The sequence below is a fragment of the Thamnophis elegans genome, chromosome 12, assembly GCF_009769535.1.
Source record: "Thamnophis elegans isolate rThaEle1 chromosome 12, rThaEle1.pri, whole genome shotgun sequence".
NCBI classification, from domain to species: Eukaryota; Metazoa; Chordata; class Lepidosauria; order Squamata; family Colubridae; genus Thamnophis; species Thamnophis elegans.
In genome coordinates this window covers 37,973,513-37,993,702 of record NC_045552.1, presented here as the reverse complement: position 1 = coordinate 37,993,702, position 20,190 = coordinate 37,973,513, and the positions used below count along the sequence as shown (strand labels likewise).

Below are 20,190 nucleotides of genomic sequence, written 5' to 3'. Positions count from 1 at the left end.
CGTCCACCCCGGGAAAGCGACACGCCAACCGCGCTGAGAGGCTTCCCGGGGCCGCTCTCCCCCACATCTCGCGGCTCTCCTTACCTGACGTCTCCGTAGGCGCCCGCGTAGCCCTCCATCCAAGGCCCGAGCTCCGTCTTGATGCAGCCGGTGGCCGGAGCAAAGGGCATCCTGCCCATCACGCCTCCGGGGTACCACATCTCGGAGGGCAGCTCGGCTCCTTCTTGGCCGCTCGGCCCTTGGCCCCTGCCGTAGCCGAAGGGGGCGGCGGCGGCGGCCTCGGTCGAGGCGCAGGGGCCGTAGACTTGCGCATCCTCGGCGAAGAAGGGGTGCCAGGCCGGGCCCGGAGGGGCGGCGTAGTGGGGCGCCAAGGCGGGTATCTCCCCGGCGCGCCGGTACTGCGCGCCCCAGAGGCCGCCCGCCGCGTACTCCAGCGGGCTCTCCAGCTTGATGCGGCCGTGCGAGGCGAGCGCCAGCTGGAAGTTGTAGAAGTCGCGGCTCTGGAAGGCGCCCGTCGGGGGCTCGTCCAGCTCCGGCGAGCTCTTGAAGAGGCTGAGGTGGCCCGGCACGTCCATGGCCAGCGCACCCTCGCCCTCGCCGCCGCCGCCGCCGCCTTCCTGCTCGGCTTCGACGATCTTGCAGCCCCCCACCGCCACGGGACGAGCTTGCGAGCCCGGCAGCGCGAACATACAGTCGCCGCGGCTCGTGGCCGCTTCTCCGCCGCCGCCGGGCCCTTCGAGCACTTCCACCGCCAGGCCCATGGAGGCCGAGACGGCTTTGCACAGCTCCTTGGCGCTCTCGCCCAAGTAGTCTTCCTTGGCCGCGCTGGCTTCGCCGCCGCTCGCCGCCCCGCCGCGCGGCTCCCCTTCGGTCGCCGGCAGGAGGCTGCTCCCGGCCAAGAGGTCCTTCAGGTCCCCGGAGCAGCTCTGGAACGAAGGGGCCAGCAAGGCCAGCGACGAGGAGGCGGCCGAGGAGGAAGAGGCGGCAGCCGCCGGATGGGTCTCGCGGTCGGCCGGCTGAAGCCCTTTGCTGCCCGCCGCGGGCTCATCCAGCGGCAGGTAAGAAGGGGAGGCGGGCGGCTGGTGCTGCCGTGGGCTGGGCTCCTGCAGGCGGGCGCCCGGCGGACACGGGCCGGCCGACGGAGAGCCCGCGCTTTGGCCGCCGGGCCCGAGCTCCTCTCGCGCTCCGCCGGGCCCGGGACTCTGAAAAGCCTCACGGACGCTCTGGAAAAGGCTCTGGAAAGCGCCGCGGAAAGTTTTGCCCGGCGGCCGGGCGTAGACTCTGCCCAGCCCGACGTGGACTTCCATGACCTGTTGGCGGTGAGAACGCGGGATGAAGTGGCGCGGCTTCCTCGCTGGCGAGGGCGGCTTCTTCTTCGCCCCTCGGGGAAGTCCTCGGCGGAGCGGGGACCACGGGCGCCTGGCTCAACAGTGGCGGCGGCCGATCATCCCTCGCAGGGCGAAGAGCCGTCGGAGCGGCCGGGGCCGAGCAGGTGCCGCGGCAAGAGGGCCGGCTCGCCGCTTTCGGGGACCCCGATCCGGAAGTCGCGGTTGGCCTGCTGGAGCGCCCGGGCGCGCGGCCTAGAAGAGCAGCGGCGGCTCCCAAGGGGGAGAGGCGACGGCTGCCACGCTGCCTCCGCCGGGCCTGGGCGCGACGAAGAACTTTATCCGCGGGGGGAAAAGCGCGCAGACGAGCCCGGCTTGGCGGAGGCTCCGGCTGCCCAGCGGCGCTTCTCTTGCGAGCCGAAAGTTGAGGGTGAGCGGCGGAGAAGACAGGCGGCCGAAGAGGCGGAGCGGCTGGCAGTCCTCTCTGCTTCCCTCCCCCGGACAAAAGCCAAGGCAAGCGGCTCCGGCGCGCGAACGGGCAGCTTTGGGGGCGGCGGGCCCGACCCGCCCCTTTTGCCCCCGCCTGGCGCCGGGAGCCAGAGGTCGCGCTCGGGCCGGCCGGGGCGGAGCGGAGCCGAGCGGGACGCCCGGCAGCCCAATCAGCGGAGACGAGCAACAAGTGGGCGAAGCGCGGCGGGCAGGCCCGGGGAGGAGACGGCGGCGCCTTCTTCGCCCTGGCCAAAGCCGGAGGAGCCCCGCGTCAGGCCCGCTTGGCGACGTTTCCCCCACTTCGGACGCCCGGGAGGCGAGGGAGACGAGCGGGGCTGTAGAGGGAAGGCTGCGGGGCCTTTGCCTGGGAGGCTGGCGGCGCCGGGCGGGCTCGGGCTTTATGTAGCCGCTCTCCGGCGGCCCAGCACCGCTACTCTGCATACGCACGCCCAGCTCCACGTGCCGAAGGCAGAGCCCGCTGAAGCGTGCCCACGAGGCGGCAGCGCCGCCGCTGCAAAGAGCGGGCCCGGCCGCCACGCTGCCCCGACGGGGCACCCGGCCGACGTGAGGAGGAAGCAAAACCCCTGGAGCACCGCCAGGCCTCCAAGCGGCCGCCAAGTCCGCGCAGGGGGGAGGCTTCGCCATCCCGCTGCGGCCGCTCGGCAGTCCCAGGCGTCGCTCTGCCTCAGCCGGCCGCGGGTAACGGGCCTCCCCCCTCCGCTTCTCAGGTAGCTTTTCCGGCTCTTTGGAGCCCGGGGCCACCCGGGAAAAGCGGGCGGCGGATGCGGCATCTGCCGCAGGGCCTCGGGTGCCGGAGGCGGTCTTCCTCGTGGGGCTGTGGCCCCCTGCCTGGAGCACTTGTCCATGGGCTGCGTCGAGCTTCTGCCCAAGAGAAGCCGTCGAGGCCCCTGGCCAGGCGGGTGGAGGTGGGGGAAGGTCCCGGGGCTGCCCAGCGTTTACCTGGGCAGAAACGGCCGCCGTGCGGTTCAGGGTCCGGGAAGGGCCACGGGGGCACATTGGGGGCGATACACAGTCTCCGAAGCTGAGCCCAAAGGGGAGGGAGTTTGGCTTTCAGTGCTGCCCCTTCAGAAATGGGGCAGATTGTCGAACCTAGAGAAAGTTGCGAAATAGCCCTCCAATGACTCCAAATCCGAAAACTCACCTGACTTGAAATGTCTTACAGTCGGGATGAGAAGCAGTTCAGGCCGTGCTAGTTTGAGAGGTTTTTGAGTTCCTACCTGCCCTGTCTCCCCTCCCCAAATGCCCATTTGTGATAATAATTATATTGCAATTGGTCAAGGCTGGTTGAGGGAAAGAAGTCTTGAGAGGTTATTTGAAACAAAGTTTCAGAAATATGCCAGAAGAATATTTTGAATGGGAGTGATTTATTCTTAGCTTATTTCCCACTATAAAAAAGATGTTGAGACACTAGAAAAGGTGCAGAGGAGAGCAACCATTAGGATTAGGAGATTGGAGGCTAAAACATATGAGGAACGGTTGCAGGAACTGGGCCTGGATAGTCTAGTGAAGAGAAGGACCAGGAGAGAGATGTCAGCACTCTTCCAATATTTGAGGGGCTCCCAGAGGGAGGGGGGCAAGCTATTTTCCAAAGGACCTGAAGGCCAGGCAAGGGATAATGGATGGAAACTAACTAAGGAGAGATTCAACTAAATAAAGAGGAACTTTCTGACAGTGAGAACAATCAACCCATGGAACAGAAGTTGCCTTCGGAAGTTGTGGGAGCTTCATCACTTGATATTTTCAAGAAGAAACTGGATTGCCATTTGTCAGAATGGGTCTCCTGCTTGAGCGCGGGAGGGAGGGTTGGACTAGATGAACTACAAGGTTCCTTCCAACTCTGTTAATCTGTTAAATGTACTTCTGTATCATGCAAAGTCTCTCTCTCCCTCTCTCACACACATACCCACAGTATCAGCTGAGGGAGTCAGGCCAGTTGTGTTCCCCAGAGAAACAATCAGGAAACTCTCTTACCTCATTTTTCTGGGAAAGGAACACGGCTGTCTAGATTTCCCACCTCCTGATGAAGCCTCTCTTCGCCAGAGGAGCTTGGGCTACCAAGAGGTTAATAATTTGGTCTCAAACACATTTAGGTCTGAAACCTTGAATTGGTTTAAATCATTGAACTAATGTAATGATAAAAAGTTTAAATGCGAAATTCTATTTTAATCAGGGAAGCTAAGTTTATAGGAAATTGGTTTTTGATAATGCTTTGGTTTCAGCATGCAAAATGAAAATAGCTGGTTTTCTTTCTATCAAAAAGTAGGCATCCATGTTTATTAGACTGTATGTTCTTTCTTAACTCTAATAACAGGATTTAAATTGATGTTCTAGATAGTTTTTGGCATTTTTTTTCTCTAAATATTTATGTTGAAAACATGTGTTAACAAACAATGTTAAGCTCAGTTACAAAACCACTCATCATGATCAAAGTGAAGAGAAACATTATTTTCCTCCTGTAAATGTAGTCAGCGAATATTTGTATTCAAGCAACCTGTCCTAGCTATAACATTTTAGAAGTTCTAATCCCAATTTATTGAGGGCAGAAGGTTCATGAAGGGTGGATTAGAAGATGGTCTTACTGTACCCACAAGTCAGGTAAAAAGTCCCAAGTCCTCCTTTGCTTAAATGGATGTGGAGAAAGCAAGAAATTTTAATGATGGTGAATGATGGTGTAGAAAAAGACTGATGTAAGAAAGAGAAGAGATTCAGGCCTGTATTACACTCTTCTTGCATGAAGATACATTCATAGCCTATCGTAGAAAAGGAGGAGTGTTGATAAATTTGTAAGTAAAGAATGAATAAGATAAAAACTGCTGGTGACTGAGAGATGCTAACCAGTACTGCAACCTCTTCCAATGGACAGTAAAATGAAAACTGAGCTAAGCCAAAAGGCAGTTTTAAAAAAGCTGGGAAAACTCTCCTTACTCCTTAAATAAGGGTCTCAAGCGCATGGACTGAAAAGACCATGAGTAGATCCACACAGCTGTTTGCTCTACTCCACATGCTGTCTTAAATGCTGCTGCCCCTGCAGTGAGGCTGGAATGTGCAGGAGGTAAAATTATGGAATTACCCTAACCCTAACTGCCCTGCTCTACATTCTCTCTCCCTCCCTCCCTCCCTCTCTCCCTCTCTCTCTCTCTCTCACACACACACACCATTCTAAGGGACTGAAATCGACTGAAATTCAAGCTCTATCCACCGTATTCCACTGTGTGAGATCTCCTCCAGTTGTTCTGCACCATGTTCTGGTTATCCCATGCACAGCAATTGGCCCAATCATTGTTTTGCTGTCACACGGAACTTTTTTTTGTAATTTCCTCAAGCTGTACTCATTTATTTGACTGTTTGACTTAACAACCAGTAGAGCAGAGAGTTTTTGTATCTGTTGGCTGCCATCTACTGATTATCCCCATTTGCACAGCTACTGCTTGAGTGCTGGTAAAGAGCTGAAGTTTAAAAAAAGGGTTAGTTACAGGCATCGTTGTGGGAACTATGCTAAGAACATCATATGAAGGAAAGAAATGAGAAATCAGGGCTTCTGAGAGATGTGGACAATGGGATCTGAGAGATGTGGACAATGGGATCCTTATTTGCTTCCAGACACCTTACAGAAGTAGAACAGACATTCCTAGAATTACACTTCAGTTACAGGCTTTTGATCCAGGAATACTGTATGCTAGTTGATCTTAAAGGTAAAGGTTCCCCTCGCAAATCTGTGCTAGTTGTTCCTGACTCTAGGGGGCGGTGCTTATCTCCATTTTAAGCTGAAGTCCAAAGACTTCTCCATGGTTATGTGGCCAGCATGACTAAACACCGAAGGCACATGGAGCACTGTTACCTTCCCGCCAAAGGTGGTTCCTATTTTTCTACTTGCATTTTTACATGCTTTTGAACTGCTAGATTGGCAGAAGCTGGGACAAGTAATGGGAGCTCACTCCCTTATGGGGCACTAGGGAGTCGAACCACTGAACTGCTAACCTTCTGATCGACAAGCTCAACGTCTTAGCCACTGAGCCACCATCCCATTATTTTAAAAAAAAGCCAGGGGGAGGGAGCAGACAAAGTGATTATGAAAGCAGGTTTTGATCTCCCTCAGAGCCAAAAATGATTGAGGCATAGGAGAAGAAATCTGGGTAGGAAGGGGCATCCACAGGAAACAAGCAGAAACAGACTTCTAGAGATGTTTATGGAGATTCTCAGTCATTCAGGTCATAGTTGTCCCAAAAGTGCCTTTTCAAGAGACAACTGGGCTTCCTGGGTTTTCTTTGAATACATTTTGCTTCAGAGCTGAAGAAGCTTCTGGGATCAGAAGCAAAACACCTTCAAAGAAAAAGAGTCCAGTTGCCTCTTGAAAAAGCACCTTTGAGACAGACTTCAGGAGCAGAAATGGCGGACTGAAGATGTCTCTCTGAGTAGCAAGGCTGGCAACTGCAGCAGAATGCAAAGCCAATGAGTAGACCGGCTCTTTGTAACTCCTCTCGGGATAAGCAGAGGTCTTGAGGTCACTCCCAAGTGCCCCAGATAGTTGCTCCTCATGAGCTCTGGAAGACAAGGAAATAGCCATTCAGGTGAAATTGTGGGTTGGTAGAGTTCATGTACCTCCTTTTCTAAATTACTTTCAGAAATTGCTTTTTCACTGCTTTTTAGCTATTAAGCCACCTTTGGACTGACAGATTTTAAACACTGAATCTCCTTTAAGGAGTCCATGCACAGACAACACGACAAGGGAGAGTGGAGCAGGGATAAACAACATTCCCATTCCTTTCCATGGGAAAATGCTTTTGGTTTGAAACATGATAAGATTTCACAAACTTGACATTAGAGGAAACTAAGAAATACAATTAAAGGAAAAGAACACTTTGTTTACCCTTACAAGATGAAGCAAAATATTTTAACATTTGGACAAAGTAAAGGATCTTGTTGAACAATGAAATCAGAAGTTACATTTTAACAATGTTTGCCTCTATAGATAGTTTGTGTCTAAACTCTTGTTTATGGAAGCAAAGCAAATTCTACCTAGAAGAGTAAGATTGAGTTAAACATGGATTTGTACAAGAATGACTCAGAAAAAGATGCTACACTGGATCTCTAAACTGACTGATGTTTTAATAATTAACTAAGATATACAAAAAATAATTCAAGATAGCAACTTGGACAATTTTCCTATATTAGATTTACAAAAGTGTCTTGCTAAAGTTTTGAAGAATTTTGAAGGAGCAAAGAACAAATGAAAAGAAATCAAGTTCTATGACATTATTTGAAGGTATGAAAGATCACAATTGTAAGAGGTAAAAGGAAGAAATATAAAGTTGGTTTCTCAAATGAAGATTAAGATAGATACATTATCTCTTTAAATTTGCTGACATTAGAACTGAAATGATGACACCTTGTGGACTTGTTTTAAATAAGAGATGGTATAGGCAAAGTTGAGATTATTTGCACTTTAAGAGAAGGTGATAAATTATTAAAATTGTTTATATTTGTTGCGAGGATTATAGGAAGTTATTTTATTTATTTCTCTTTACAATATTTTTATTTTTTCTTTACTATTCATTTCTAGTTTTTTTTCTGCAGATTCTATTCGTTTTATTCTATTTTTTCAGTTGATATTAGTTTTTATTAGTGCAATTTTAATCTTTAAAAAAATGAGTACTGTACAATTTTTTAATAAAATTACTACCATACGCACACGCGCGCACACACACACACAATATATATAACCTAGGGTGCCTTGAGGCATCCCCCCAGGGGAGATCACCTGAAATGGGATGTTTCTTACCTGAAAACCTCTGACTCAAACTTGGTGTTCTCTCTCTCTCTCCCTCTCTCTCTCTCTCTCTCTCTCTCTCTCCCTCCCTCCATCCATCCATCCATCCATCCCCCTCCCCTCCCCCTCCCTCCATATCTATCTACAGCAGTGGTGAGATTCAAATTTTTTTACTACCCATTCTGTGGGCTTGGCTTGGTGGGCATGACAAAGAATGTTAACAATCAAATGATAACAGGATCAAATGAAGTTCCAAAATTGCATGTGTGATGGAGAGCTTAGTACCACAGAGAAATCCAATAAAATTAGGTCAATCAGGATAGAGCTGGAAGGGACCTTGGAGGTATTCTAGTCCAGCCCCCTGCTCAAGCAAAAGACCCTATACCATTTCAGACAAGTAGCTGTCCAGTCTCTTATTAAAAACTTCCAGTGATGGAGCACCCACAACTCCTGGTGGCAAGCTGGTTCTCACTGTTAGGAAGTTTCTCCTTAATTTCAGGTTGCTTCTCTCCTTGATTAGTCACTAAATGAATGGTTGTAATTTGAGGACTATCTGTATTGCAGCATACAGTAGAACAGGACCCAACTGCTCTCTGCTGCTTGCAGGGCTTTCCCCACCAATGGCTCTCGAGAGCACTTGAAGCCGCTGGGTGACCTCTGCAAAGGTGAGACAAAGATTCCCATAGTCTCTGGACCCCCAACGTTCAAGGAAGATCTTTTTTGCTAGAAATATTCCTCCATCTACAAAGACTTTTCAGTTATAAATCAGGCCAGAATTCAACTTGAAACTAAGTAATCTTTCAGCCATGCTGCTTGGAGTTGGCCAGAAAACATCCACTACAGTCCAAGCAGAGAATATCAGCCCAAAGCAAGAAAACTTTCTACAAGAACGTTTTCCTTCTCGATGCATGTTCTTTCACATCCTATTTATAGTTCAAAGGAAATATTTGGGGAATTCTTTTAGCTTATGCAACCCTCATGATGTGCACAGTTGCTTCCCCAGGCAGTTTACAGTTGTACTTCTGAAAATGGCCTCCTCCCACAAACATTTCAGTAAGCATACAGATTGCAGAAGCTACATATTAATAGTGATTGGCACATGTTTGTTTGTGTGTTTATATATTAAATTTTAGTTTATATTTTAGTAAAGTCCCATATTGTTATATTCTCCTTCATTTCCCAGTAAACTAAGAAACCTATATACTACCTATAGTATAAGAGAAGACGCTTAGAAGCCACAGCTCTATATAACCTCTGAAGTCTCGTGGAACGCTGTTACCGGCCCACCAAAGGTGGTCCCTATTTTTCTACTTGCATTTTTACATGCTTTCGAACTGCTATGTTGGCAGAAGCTGAGACAAGTAATGGGAGCTCACTCCGTTATGTGGTGCTAGGGATTCGAACCGCCGAACTGCCAACCCTTCTGATCACAAGCTCAGTGTCTTAGCCACTGAGCCACCATGCCCCTTTCTACAATGCATAAACAATCCTAAAACGATTGGAAGGACATAAAAGTAAACATTCTGAACATTTAAAAAATAAAATCTAGAGAGTATAAATGAAAAATATCACAAAAGCATCTACTAAGATTAAAAAAAAAACAATTTGATCTAACATTGGAAAAGTGAATTCCTTCTAACAAAGCAAGAATGGGAGACCAAAAGGTTTAGGACAAAGACATAACAAACATGGCTATATAGATATTTGTTCTGACCCCCTCCTCCATCCAGTAACGAAAGCAGAGACACACTTAATGAGAATGTCCTTTAATAAAAGACCAGAATCTCAGTGACTGAAAGCCAAGTAAACAAACAGATAAGGACCTTGGCAGCAAGGCCGACAAACCTTGGCAGCAATTCAAACAAACTCTGGCAGCAATCCAGCCTGCCAAGTTCATTTCTCTTTAGTCAAAGCGTTGACTTCTGCAAGAAGGGCGTGGCACAAGCAGTCTTTTTTATAGTCTGGAGAGGAGCCTAATGACCATCATCTGAGCGTAATTACCTCCTGTAGTTGTTCTTGATGCCGAGTAGCTCTTCGATGGCGTGCATCCCGGAACAACACACTGTTGGTTTCTGGATCACTCTCCTTTGTCTCCTCCCCACTGATCCAAGGCTCAGGTGCCACTTGTCGGACAACCAGTCTCTCTGCACCCTGCTCAGAGTCGGAACCCTGCCCAGGGTCCTCCACATCCTCCAGGGCCGACTCATAGGGCCCCTCGCTGTCGGAGTCTGGTGGCAGCTTCAACGGCTCCTGCTGGGCCACAACAGATATTTATAGGCATAGATTCAGAAACATACAGATGATACAGCTAAAGATATATTCATCTAGCATGTGTAAATCCTGCCCCCAAATGAATATTCAATCTAATAAGCACTGTCTAGTAAAGAAAATTCCACATAGCAATCTGATTGCTCATGTTTAATCCCTACCAATTCAGCACTCTAGCATCTGAACATTCAAATGAGCTAAATGTGAAGCAGAATGTATTTCAAAGGCTAAAAGGCTAGTATATTGTTCTATAGACAAGTTGCAGTTATAAATTGACTGTGTTCCACATGGGGTCAATTATTTCCATACCAGCTGTTTTGTTGTATAATAGGTGTTACTCCTCTTGAACCTCAGACCACACCTAGAGTACTGCATCCAGTTTTGGGCACCACACTATAAAAAAAGATGTTGAGACTCTAGAAAAAGTGCAGAGAAGAGCAACCAGGATGATTAGGGGAATGGAGACTAAAACATATGAGGAATGGTTAAAGGAACCAGGCATGGCTAGTCTAGTGAAGAGAAGGAGCAGGGGAGACAGAATAGCAGTCTTCCAATATTTGAGGGGCTGCCACAAAGAGGAAGGGGTCCGTGAAGTGTTAATACCACTTTATAATGCCTTGGTAAGGCCACACTTGGAATACTGCATTCAGTTCTGGTCACCATGTAGAAAAGATGTGGAAACTCTAGAAAGAGTGCAGAGAAGAGCAACAAAGATGATTAGGGATTGGAAACTAAAACATATGAAGAATGATTGCAGGAACTGGATATGTCTAGTTTAATAGAAAGAAGGTCTAGAGGAGACATGATAGCAGGGTTCCAATATCTCAGGGGTTGCCACCAAGAAGAGGGAGTCAAAACTATTTTCCAAGGCACCTGAGGGTAGAACAAGAAGCAATGGGTGGAAACTAATCAAGGAGAGAAGCAACTTAGAACTGAGGAGAAATTTCCTGACAGTTAGAACAATTAATCAGTAGAACAGCTTGCCTCCAGAGGTTGTGAATGCCCCAACACTGGAATTCTTTAAGAAGATGTTGGATAGCCATTTGTCTGAAATGGTATAGGGTTTCCTGCCTAGGCAGGGGGTTGAACTAGAAGACCTCCAAGGTCCCTTCTAACTCTGCTATTGTATTGTAAGCTGTTTTCCAAAGCACCTGAAGGCCAGACAAGGAATAATGGATGGAAACTGACCAAGGAGAGATTCAACCTAGAAATAAGGTGGAACTTTCTGACAGAACAATCAACCAATGGAACAGAAGTTGCCTTTGAAAGTTGTGGGGGCTTCATCACTGGAGGCTTTCAAGAAGAGACTGGACTGCCATTTGTCAGAAATGGTGTAGAGTCTCCTGCTTGAGTGGGGGGGAGTCAGACTAGATGACCTACAAGGTCCCTTCCAACTCTGTTAATCTGTTAAAAAAATATTTAAACCTGGGTCTATGATTCTCTAGGTTCTGCTGTCAAATGCTAATTATGAACTCAATGTACATCAACATGAGACACAGTAGCAATAGCACAGACTTATATATCGCTTCATAGTGCTTTACAGCCCTCTCTAAGCAGTTTACAGAGTCAGCCTATGGCTGACAAGTATCTGGGCCCTCGGTTACATGACCTTGGAAGGATGGGAGGCTGAGTCAACCTTGAGCAGGCCAGGGTCGGTTGTCAAACAAACTGCTGGACAGTTGGCAGTCAGCAGAAGTAGCCTGCAATACTGCATTCTAACCACTGTGCCCCCACGGCTCTTAGTCGTATATTATGAGGTTAGTTGCATTATGAGAAAACATCATTCCTCTCAAGGTAGAGAAATGGAGACAGAATTATACAAAAATAACCAAATCTTTTTGGTTGCACATTCTATTTGTGTTTTGTATTCTGACAATTATGTAGACTATATTCAAAACCATCCCATAATGCTTTACAGCCCTTTCTGAGCAATTTATAGAGTCAATGAATTGGCCTCAACAATCTGGGTCCTCATTTTACTGACTTCGGAAGAATGGAAAGCTGAGGCAACTTTCAGCTACTCAGGATTGAACTTCAGGCTGTGGGCAGAATCCGCCTGCAATACTGCATTTCAATCACTGTGCCACGAGAGCTCCTCTAGTCATGTAAAATGATGAAGCATCTTCTGTATGTCCTCCCAAAAGTCATACACATAGAATACACATAGAAGGTATGTGCACACACTTGTGTGTGTACACATATATGCACAGAATAAAAATTACAACAAGAATTTTAATAAAAGAATCCTTCACCTTATAGAAATTCCTCATAAGGAATTGCAGAGGCATCTGTAATTGCTTCCAAAACTCATGAGTGTGACATAAATAGAAGTATTTATATAACCCAGTAATTGTGATTTAAATCCACCTTATTTTTTAAAATGGGGAGGGGGGGAGATAGAAAACATTTCTGCATCAGCTTCTGCATTTGAAGCTCATTTAAGATGGCTCAAAATCCTTGTGTGAATACTAGCAATCATGGAAGTTATTCAGGATACAAATTTATATCAGATGAAATCCTAAAGTATTGCTTTGAGTCAGAAAAAGCATAGAATATTTTTTAAAAATGGTTTTCATAGAAAAGCGGGAAAAACATCAAATTGTTAAAGTCTTTGATATTGTATAATGCCAAAATACTGTGCATCTACTCCTATTCCACTTTTTAAAAAACCTCACAGCATCTTCTTCCAAAGCACAAAAGAGCAAATCCTTTGTAGTATGCTGAAATATCTTATTATGGAAGTACAGTCCAGAAATTAAAATATTTCCCCTATCTTCCACTAACTTTCTTCGATTTTTGTTTGCTTGTTGAATGTATTTGCCACCCATTTCATAATTAAGTTATACTGGGCAGCTTGCAGCATTAAAACATTAAGATCCTAACAAATAAATATATTTAAAAAAATAAAAAATAATAAATCCCAATCAAGGTAAAATTTTGGTTAGAAGATGAGGAGGGAGGGAGGGAGTTGAATGCACAGGGGTAGATGGGGAGTGGGATTGCCTCTTAATTCAACAACCACCTCCAATGTGATGCCCCCCCGTAACTTAGGGGTCCAAGCCATGAGGTCAAATCAGGCCAGTAGAGGAAATTTTGAGTAGTTTGGAGAACTGGCAAATACCACCTCTGACTGGCCCTGCCCACATCTATTCTCTGCCTCCCGAGTCCCAGCTGATCAGGAGGGAATGGGGATTTTGCAGTAACCTTCTCCTGGAGTAGGGAGGGATAGAGATTTTACAGTATCCTCCCCTGCCACACCCACCAAGCCATGCCACACCCACCAAGTGATGCCCACAGAACTGGTAATAAACATTTTTGAATCCGACCACTGATCAGTAGGGCTTGTGATGGGTAGGTCACATCAGGTGAAGGGTTTGGGATGGTTCTTCTGATGGGTCAGGTGTGGGTCATGTCAGGTAAGGGCCATTGGGAGGAAAAGTTGTGGTTGGGGGGGGGGGTTGCATGGATTGGTTTCATGCACTTTCATGACCTGCACCCTATGCATAGGCCTCCCTTCCTTCTCTGGGCCTCCCAGGGCACACCTCCCCCAGCCTTCTTTCTTGGTCTCCCTGGGTTTGCAGAGGCACAGGCCAGAGGTGGTATTCAGCAGGTTCTGACCAGTTCTGGAGAACCAGTAGTGGAACTTTTGAGTAGTTCAGAGAACCGGTAAATACCACCTCTGGCTGGCCCCACCCCCACCTATTCTCTGCCTCCCGCATCCCAGCTAATTGAGAGGGAATGGAGATTTTGCAGTATCCTTCCATGCCACGCCCACCAAGCCACGCCCACAAAACCGGTAGTAAAAAAAATTGAATCCCACCACTAGCACAGGAACTCCCCATTCCTGAGCTCCCAATGCTCAGATCGCACTACAACCTCTCACTTAACTTGCACACAGCCTGAATGGTGTCTCCCAGGACCTCGTCCCTCCAATCAGCCCCACCTGAGATTCCCCTCTCTTCCTGCTTTATAACCGGTGCATTGGGGATTACAGTGACAACCACGACTGCCTGGGTTGATGTGATGCTTTTTACGACTGCATTACTTACCAATGGCAGGTCACAATTGGTGTTGTAATTCAAGGGCTACTTGTAAATACATAAAATCAGTATTATTAGAGAAGCAAAGGGCAAACATATTACCACAGAATGTCTCATTTACCACAGAATGTCTCATACGCTTAGCACCGTGTTGCTTGCAGTTCATGCAGTCAGGAAAACCATCGGTTGAAATCATCCACTTCTGATTTTTTTTAAAAAAAAAATCTTGGCCCAATTTTGAATAATCATAGTACATTTCCAGAAATGATAGACACTTTACCTAAAATTATTTGCCTTTTTGTTACAGATTCCTCCTAATGGGGACAGCAGGGCATTGTGTAAAAGGAAAAGGCATAGAACAATGCAAGGGACAATGACTGTATCACAGCAGCATTTTTCTTTTCCCACTGCTGGACGTGCCAATCACAAACTCTGAATAGCTACTAGGAATTAATGGTCTTTAAACCCTTGAATTATCCAGCGTCTGCAGGATGGGGAATCCTTGAGTCAGCTTCTCAAATGAACACCTTGGAAATAAATTTTGGCTAAATTAAATGAACCAAAATCTGGGAACTTAAGGAGTTACAATCCTGAATGACAGATGAGGCTATTTTGAGCCCTATCTACATAAAGTCATCAATTTCCTATTGAAAGAATTGTGCTTAAAATGCTACAAAATGAAAAGGCTACATGACAACCCCACAAACATCCCAAGTAGATTTTGACAACTCATCCATCTCTTTCAGGAATGTCCGGAGAAAGGCCATTTTACAAACCACCCTCGGCTGGACTTCTTGCCATTGGCCCAGTGGTGAAATTCATTTTTTTTTTACTACCAGTTTTGTGGGTGTGGCTTGGTGGGCATGGCAGGGAAAGCATATTGCAAAATCTCCATTCCCTCCCCACTCTGGAACCAGTCATAGATGGTATTTACCGGTTCTCTGAACTACTCAAAATTTCTGCTACTGTTTCTCCAGAACCTGTCAGAACCTGCTGAATTTCACTCCTGCATTAGTCTCCCAAGTTATCTGTCACAGGATTGGCCATTAATTTTGCATATGTGTGCGTGTGCGTGTGTGGGGGACAGAGAGGGGAGGAAAGGGAGGGAGAGAGAGAGAGTCAGTTAGTCTCCTGGATTTAGTTGTGCCTTTGGAGGCATTCTGGTTACCCTATGAGTGCCCTGGCAAAGGCCATGCTGACAGAGTTTCAGAAATAATGACAAGGTGGCATCTCTCACACTAAACACCACCTACTCCAAAGAACACAGCCCTAAAGAGAGCACAAGTCTTGGGTTTACACACATCATGCCTGTCCTGCAGGTGCAAGTTTAAGGACAGAGACTGAGTACCTTTATCTTCACATTTAACTAAGCAATGTTAAGTATGTATATGGCTGTAGCTCACCAGGTTTTGGTATTCCCTCTTGAAATGATGTTGCCAATTCCATAGTTTACAGAATGCCCCACAAAACCTCTGTGGGTGTATTGTTCTACACAAAGGAAAAACAAAGGATACCACTTGTAGTTTCAGTGGCTGGAAGGTTGGGAGGTTAGATGGCTCACTGAGAAGTTGTGGTTGATTTTTTTACATTTGGATCAGGGGTGGGATTCAATTTTTTTTACTACCAGTTCTGTGGGAGTGGCTTGGTGGGTGTGGTAGGGGAAGGATACTGAAAAATCCCCATTCCTTCCCGATCAGCTGGGACTTGGGAGGCAGAGAATAGATGGAGGCGGGGCCAGCCAGAGGTGGTATTTACCGGTTCTCCGAACTACTCAAAAATTCCACTACCAGTTCTCCAGAACTGGTCAGAACCTGCTGAATACCACCTCTGATTTGGATTTATCCTTGGTGACCATTGTAGGTTGTTAATATTGCTTTTTTATTATTGTTCTGACATGTTATCAGCACCCTCAGTCCCATATGGGAGATAGACAGACAAGTAAATTGATTAAATAAATGAATACATTGTATTTTTAATGATATGTAACAATCAGACATCGCCTGTTTTTAGACAAGCCACATTTGGATGGTTTCACTTAACATGCCAAACTCGAAGTTAACCAACTTGCACTGTGTCCTAGCAGGGTGGATATCTCTGTCTCACTCAAGTTCAATTCAGTTCCTCACAATTTCAGGTTATTTTCCTGGCAAGTATCTGCATCTCTGTCTTTGTTTCCCATCCAATTTTGTGCTGTGCATGCACAGAAGCCAAAAACAAGATGGTGGTGCCTATGGCGCCACTGAGAGAACCAGTTTGGGGGCATGGCAGGCCAGGGTCACTGCCATTTCCAGCGACCCAGGCCGTCAAAGCACTACCATTTTGGTTAAACCGGTCCGAACTGGCAGAATTGCACTGGGTGAGATGGGGCCAGCTACCTATAGCTGATTTCACAGCCTTAATATTGTGAGCGGGTGGAAATGGAGGGAGGATTTGAACTCATGGAAGAAAGTTAGGATAGGAACAAGAGCAATGAGCCATTCCGCATGTGCCCAGAGACAGAGCCATCTTAACAGCATTATGGGACCCCAGGCAAAGCAGTATGACAACTACTCACAGGAATAAAAATGTAAATTGGTCGATAAAATTAAACATATTTACATGCTAGTATTAATTTAAAAAAATTAAATTACAGTAAAATGTAATAAACATGTTGCTGTATTTATATGATAAGGGACGCGGTGGCTCAGTGGCTAAGACGCTGAGTTCATTGATCAGAAAGGTCATCAGTTTGGTGGTTTGAATCCCTAGCATCACATAATGGAGTGAGCTCCCATTACTTGTCCCAACCTCTGCCAACCTAGCAGTTCGAAAGCACTTAAAAATGCAAGTAGAAAAATAGAGACCACTTTTGGTTGGAAGGTAACAACGTTCCATGCGCCTTCGGCATTTAGTCATGCTGGCCACATGACCACAAAGACGTCTGGCTCTTTGGCTTTGAAATGGAGATGAGCACTGGTCCCTACACTCGGGAACAACTAGCATATATGTGCAAGGGGAACCTTTACCTTTATCTTTATTCATATGATACAAGGTGCATTGAAGGGGTAACATACACAAATCAGCATGGGGCCCCTATGCTTGTGGGGATCATGGGCAAGTGCCCATTGGGCCCATGCGTTAAGACAGCCCTGCCCAAAGATATACCTCTCAGTACAGAAATGTTAACCAACCAACAAGAGTAGTGAAATGGCATTCCAGATATTTCCCGAAAGCAAGCAGAGATGGCCAGCAGTGGGTTTTGGCGTCTGCAATTGCCGGTTTGCTCAGGGACGGGCTTCGGATGCGCGTGCTACACACCCATGCACAGTAGTAAAAAAATGCTACTATTCATGCACAGAAACAAAAAACAAGATGGTGGTGCCTATGTTGCCGCCAGTAGAACCGGTTCAGAGGTATGGCAGGCCGAGTTACTACCTACTTGGCCAAACCGGTAAGAACTGGTAAGAACTCACCTCTGGAGATGGCACTTTAGCAGAAGAACCAGAAGGCTGGGACTGGTGGTGTGGCAGAGAGGGAGAAGAGGAAGAGACGAGCTAAAGGAAGTTGCCCTGAGAAGCTTTCCAGATTTAGTGTGCTAATGTTTGACTTTTTCTTCTGGCACGTGCGAGAAACATTCCCTCTCTCTTTACCCCACACAGGGATCCCCAGGGTGCTGGTCTCCCAGGATTCTTCTCCATGACTGGCTGCGGGCGTTTTTCACGTCCACCTGCTGTTTCTGGCTCGGAAAGAAACAGCATGGAGCCATGCAGGGGGTTATGCTGTTTTTAATTAAAGTTGTTGCTTGACTGTTCAGTTTGACCCCGTGAAAACAGATTTAAAATACAAGTAAGATATTCAAAGTTAATACTGTGAGTTGGACCCTAACTTGGTGGTATTTAGTTCCTATTGAAGCTGGTGGGACTTAAGGCATGACTAACTTTTCTCTGTGGTGTCATTGAGACCTAAGCTGAGATCCCACCCAGTAGAAGAATCAAATCACAAAGGAGGTGATGAGTAAACTTAGCACCATATGGCTGAATTCAAGCAGCATGGAGGCCAGCCACCATTTGCTTAGTTAACCCAGTTGCCTGATTTGCGCAAGGAACTCTATGACTATCTATATGGGGTTACCAAAACTAAAAGGTCAGCCTGTTGTTACCAAACCTCCCAGCCTATAGTTCTAGCATCCTTTTCTAAATCTCACCCTCAATTGCCAATCTTTTACCAATTGGCTGGACTTGGATTCAACTCTCTACATTCTCCATTACAGCAACAAAAATCAAAACAGGAAGTTAAAAGCAGTCGAGAGGCAAACACAATGGTAAGACAATCTAAAACACTACACTAATTGCACAGGACAGAAGAATAAACAGAGAAGAACACAAATACATGTTTTCCTTTTATACGCTGAGAGATCATCTTAGCAAGGGAATGGAGGGTCAGGGAAGATCAAGTAATTGCAGTTTTTTGGCAGGAAGAGGAAAAGACACCCGGAGTAAAGTTTTCCCTCAGTTTTCATAACTCAGACCTAGTATTGAAAGCAAACTACTTGGAGCCTGAGCACTGGGGGAGGATGGGCAGGAAAGGAAGACCATTCTGGGAAAAAACTACTGAAGAGTATACAGTCCTAAGAATGGATCAGTCTATGAAGTACCATATTTTTTGGAGTATAAGACGTACTTTCCCCCACAAAAAAGAACGTGGAAATATTGGTTCATCTTATACACCAAATATAGCCATTTTTGGCCTCCCGAAGCCCCACCCTGCATCCCATTTTTGAGAAAAACAAGCAAAAACCGGGCCGTTTTTCACAAAAACGGGCGTGGTTTTATCTTCTCTCAGCCCTCAGAAGCACTCTGCAGGCTTCAGCAGGGCTGGGGGAAGGCAAAAACACCTCCATTTTAAACTGGGAGGACAAAAACTGTTTTTTCTTACTTACCTCTTCGAAATCTTGGTGCATCTTATACACCAGTGCATCTTATAGTCCGAAAAATATGGTAGCTTTATCTACCAATAAAGGAGAAAATTTGTAGCTCAGGATTGAAATGAGGGGTCCCTGCTGCTCTCTGAGCTTGGTTGTTTTCTTGCAGAAGTTACCCAGAGTTGTGCTCCTGATGATGTTACCTAGTTTGGATAATGAAATGTCTGCAAGAAAACAAGCAAGCTCAGAGAGCAGCAGGGACCCCACTGCCTTTACCTTTTGCACTGAGTGATGGATGTAACTGGGGTCAAGAATTAAATTCTCAAAGGAGCTCTACTAAGACTTTGGTCTTTGGGAGAAATCATACCTTCTCTTCAGGAGAACCCACGATAAGCTCTGTTTCTTAATTGTTTGAGATATCCAGAGGTAGGAAAGTATGAGTAGTTGGGAGAACTGGCAAATAGGCTGGCCCCACCCCTGCTACCTCCCAGCCAGATCTTCTTTTGTTGCCTGAACAGGAGAACAGAGCTGGAAAGCAGTTAGTGGGGTGGGGAGTGGATTTTGCAGTAACCTTCCCCCAGGAGTGGGGAAGGAATGGGGATTTTGCAGTATCATTCCCCTGCCATGCCCACAAATCCACACCCACAGAACCAGTAGTAAAAATATTTGAATCCCACCACTGCTAGCAGTGCCTTTATTCAGTGGTAAAAGGAGATGTCTAGTTTCTTACTGCTCCTGGGGCTGGCCATTGATGGCTATATCTGCTATTCTCAGCTGTCATGTGAGCTGTAAACCTGTAGCACAATATGAAAATAGCAATGCAGAAATCCTTTTCCAGGAAATGTAATTTATTAGTATTTGTTCACTTAGAATAACAAAAAGGATTGGAGGGGGGGCAATATTCTTTGTGGGCTGTCAGTTTCTCTAGCCAGTGCAACACAAAATTGCTCTTTAGGTCACGTATAAAGATCATGCATTTGGCAAATTAAGCTAGCTGATGGTAATTGCAAAATCCCTGGAGAGGTACGAAGCAAGATGTCAGCCTCTGTTTCGCTCACTTACTATTGGCTGCCATAGAAATGGGGAGGGTGGGGGCATGGTATTTGGGATGGGAATAAATAGTACAGGAGAGATATGAAGAAGGGAGTTTTCTTCTCACCATCTTCTGCGCATGCTGTTGGCTGGTGTTTGGACTTGGTCAAGGCCAACCGTCCTGCATACCAACATGATGATGCCTTTTGGAGATGCACCCCACATGACACCTAAGGGAGTTGCAGATTGGACACTGGGGTGGGGTTGTTGGAGGGAGGGGGCTGGGTTATCATTTGATATGTATCTGTTCGCACTTTTCTGACTCAGATCTTGCTTTACTTTCACTGC

The 20,190-nt window shown here is 46.6% G+C and overlaps 1 protein-coding gene across 1 annotated transcript in view; it reads right to left on the bottom strand.

Annotated features, from left to right (window-relative positions):
• AR (androgen receptor) overlaps positions 1-2,195 on the bottom strand; it is a 184,123-nt gene extending 181,928 nt beyond the window's left edge. Inside the window, exon 1 of the mRNA XM_032227793.1 lies at positions 85-2,195. Within this exon, the coding sequence (XP_032083684.1) occupies positions 85-1,307 (1,223 nt within the window). The 5' untranslated portion in view covers positions 1,308-2,195. The remainder of the gene's footprint in view (positions 1-84) is intronic.
• Positions 2,196-20,190: the final 17,995 nt, after the last annotated feature.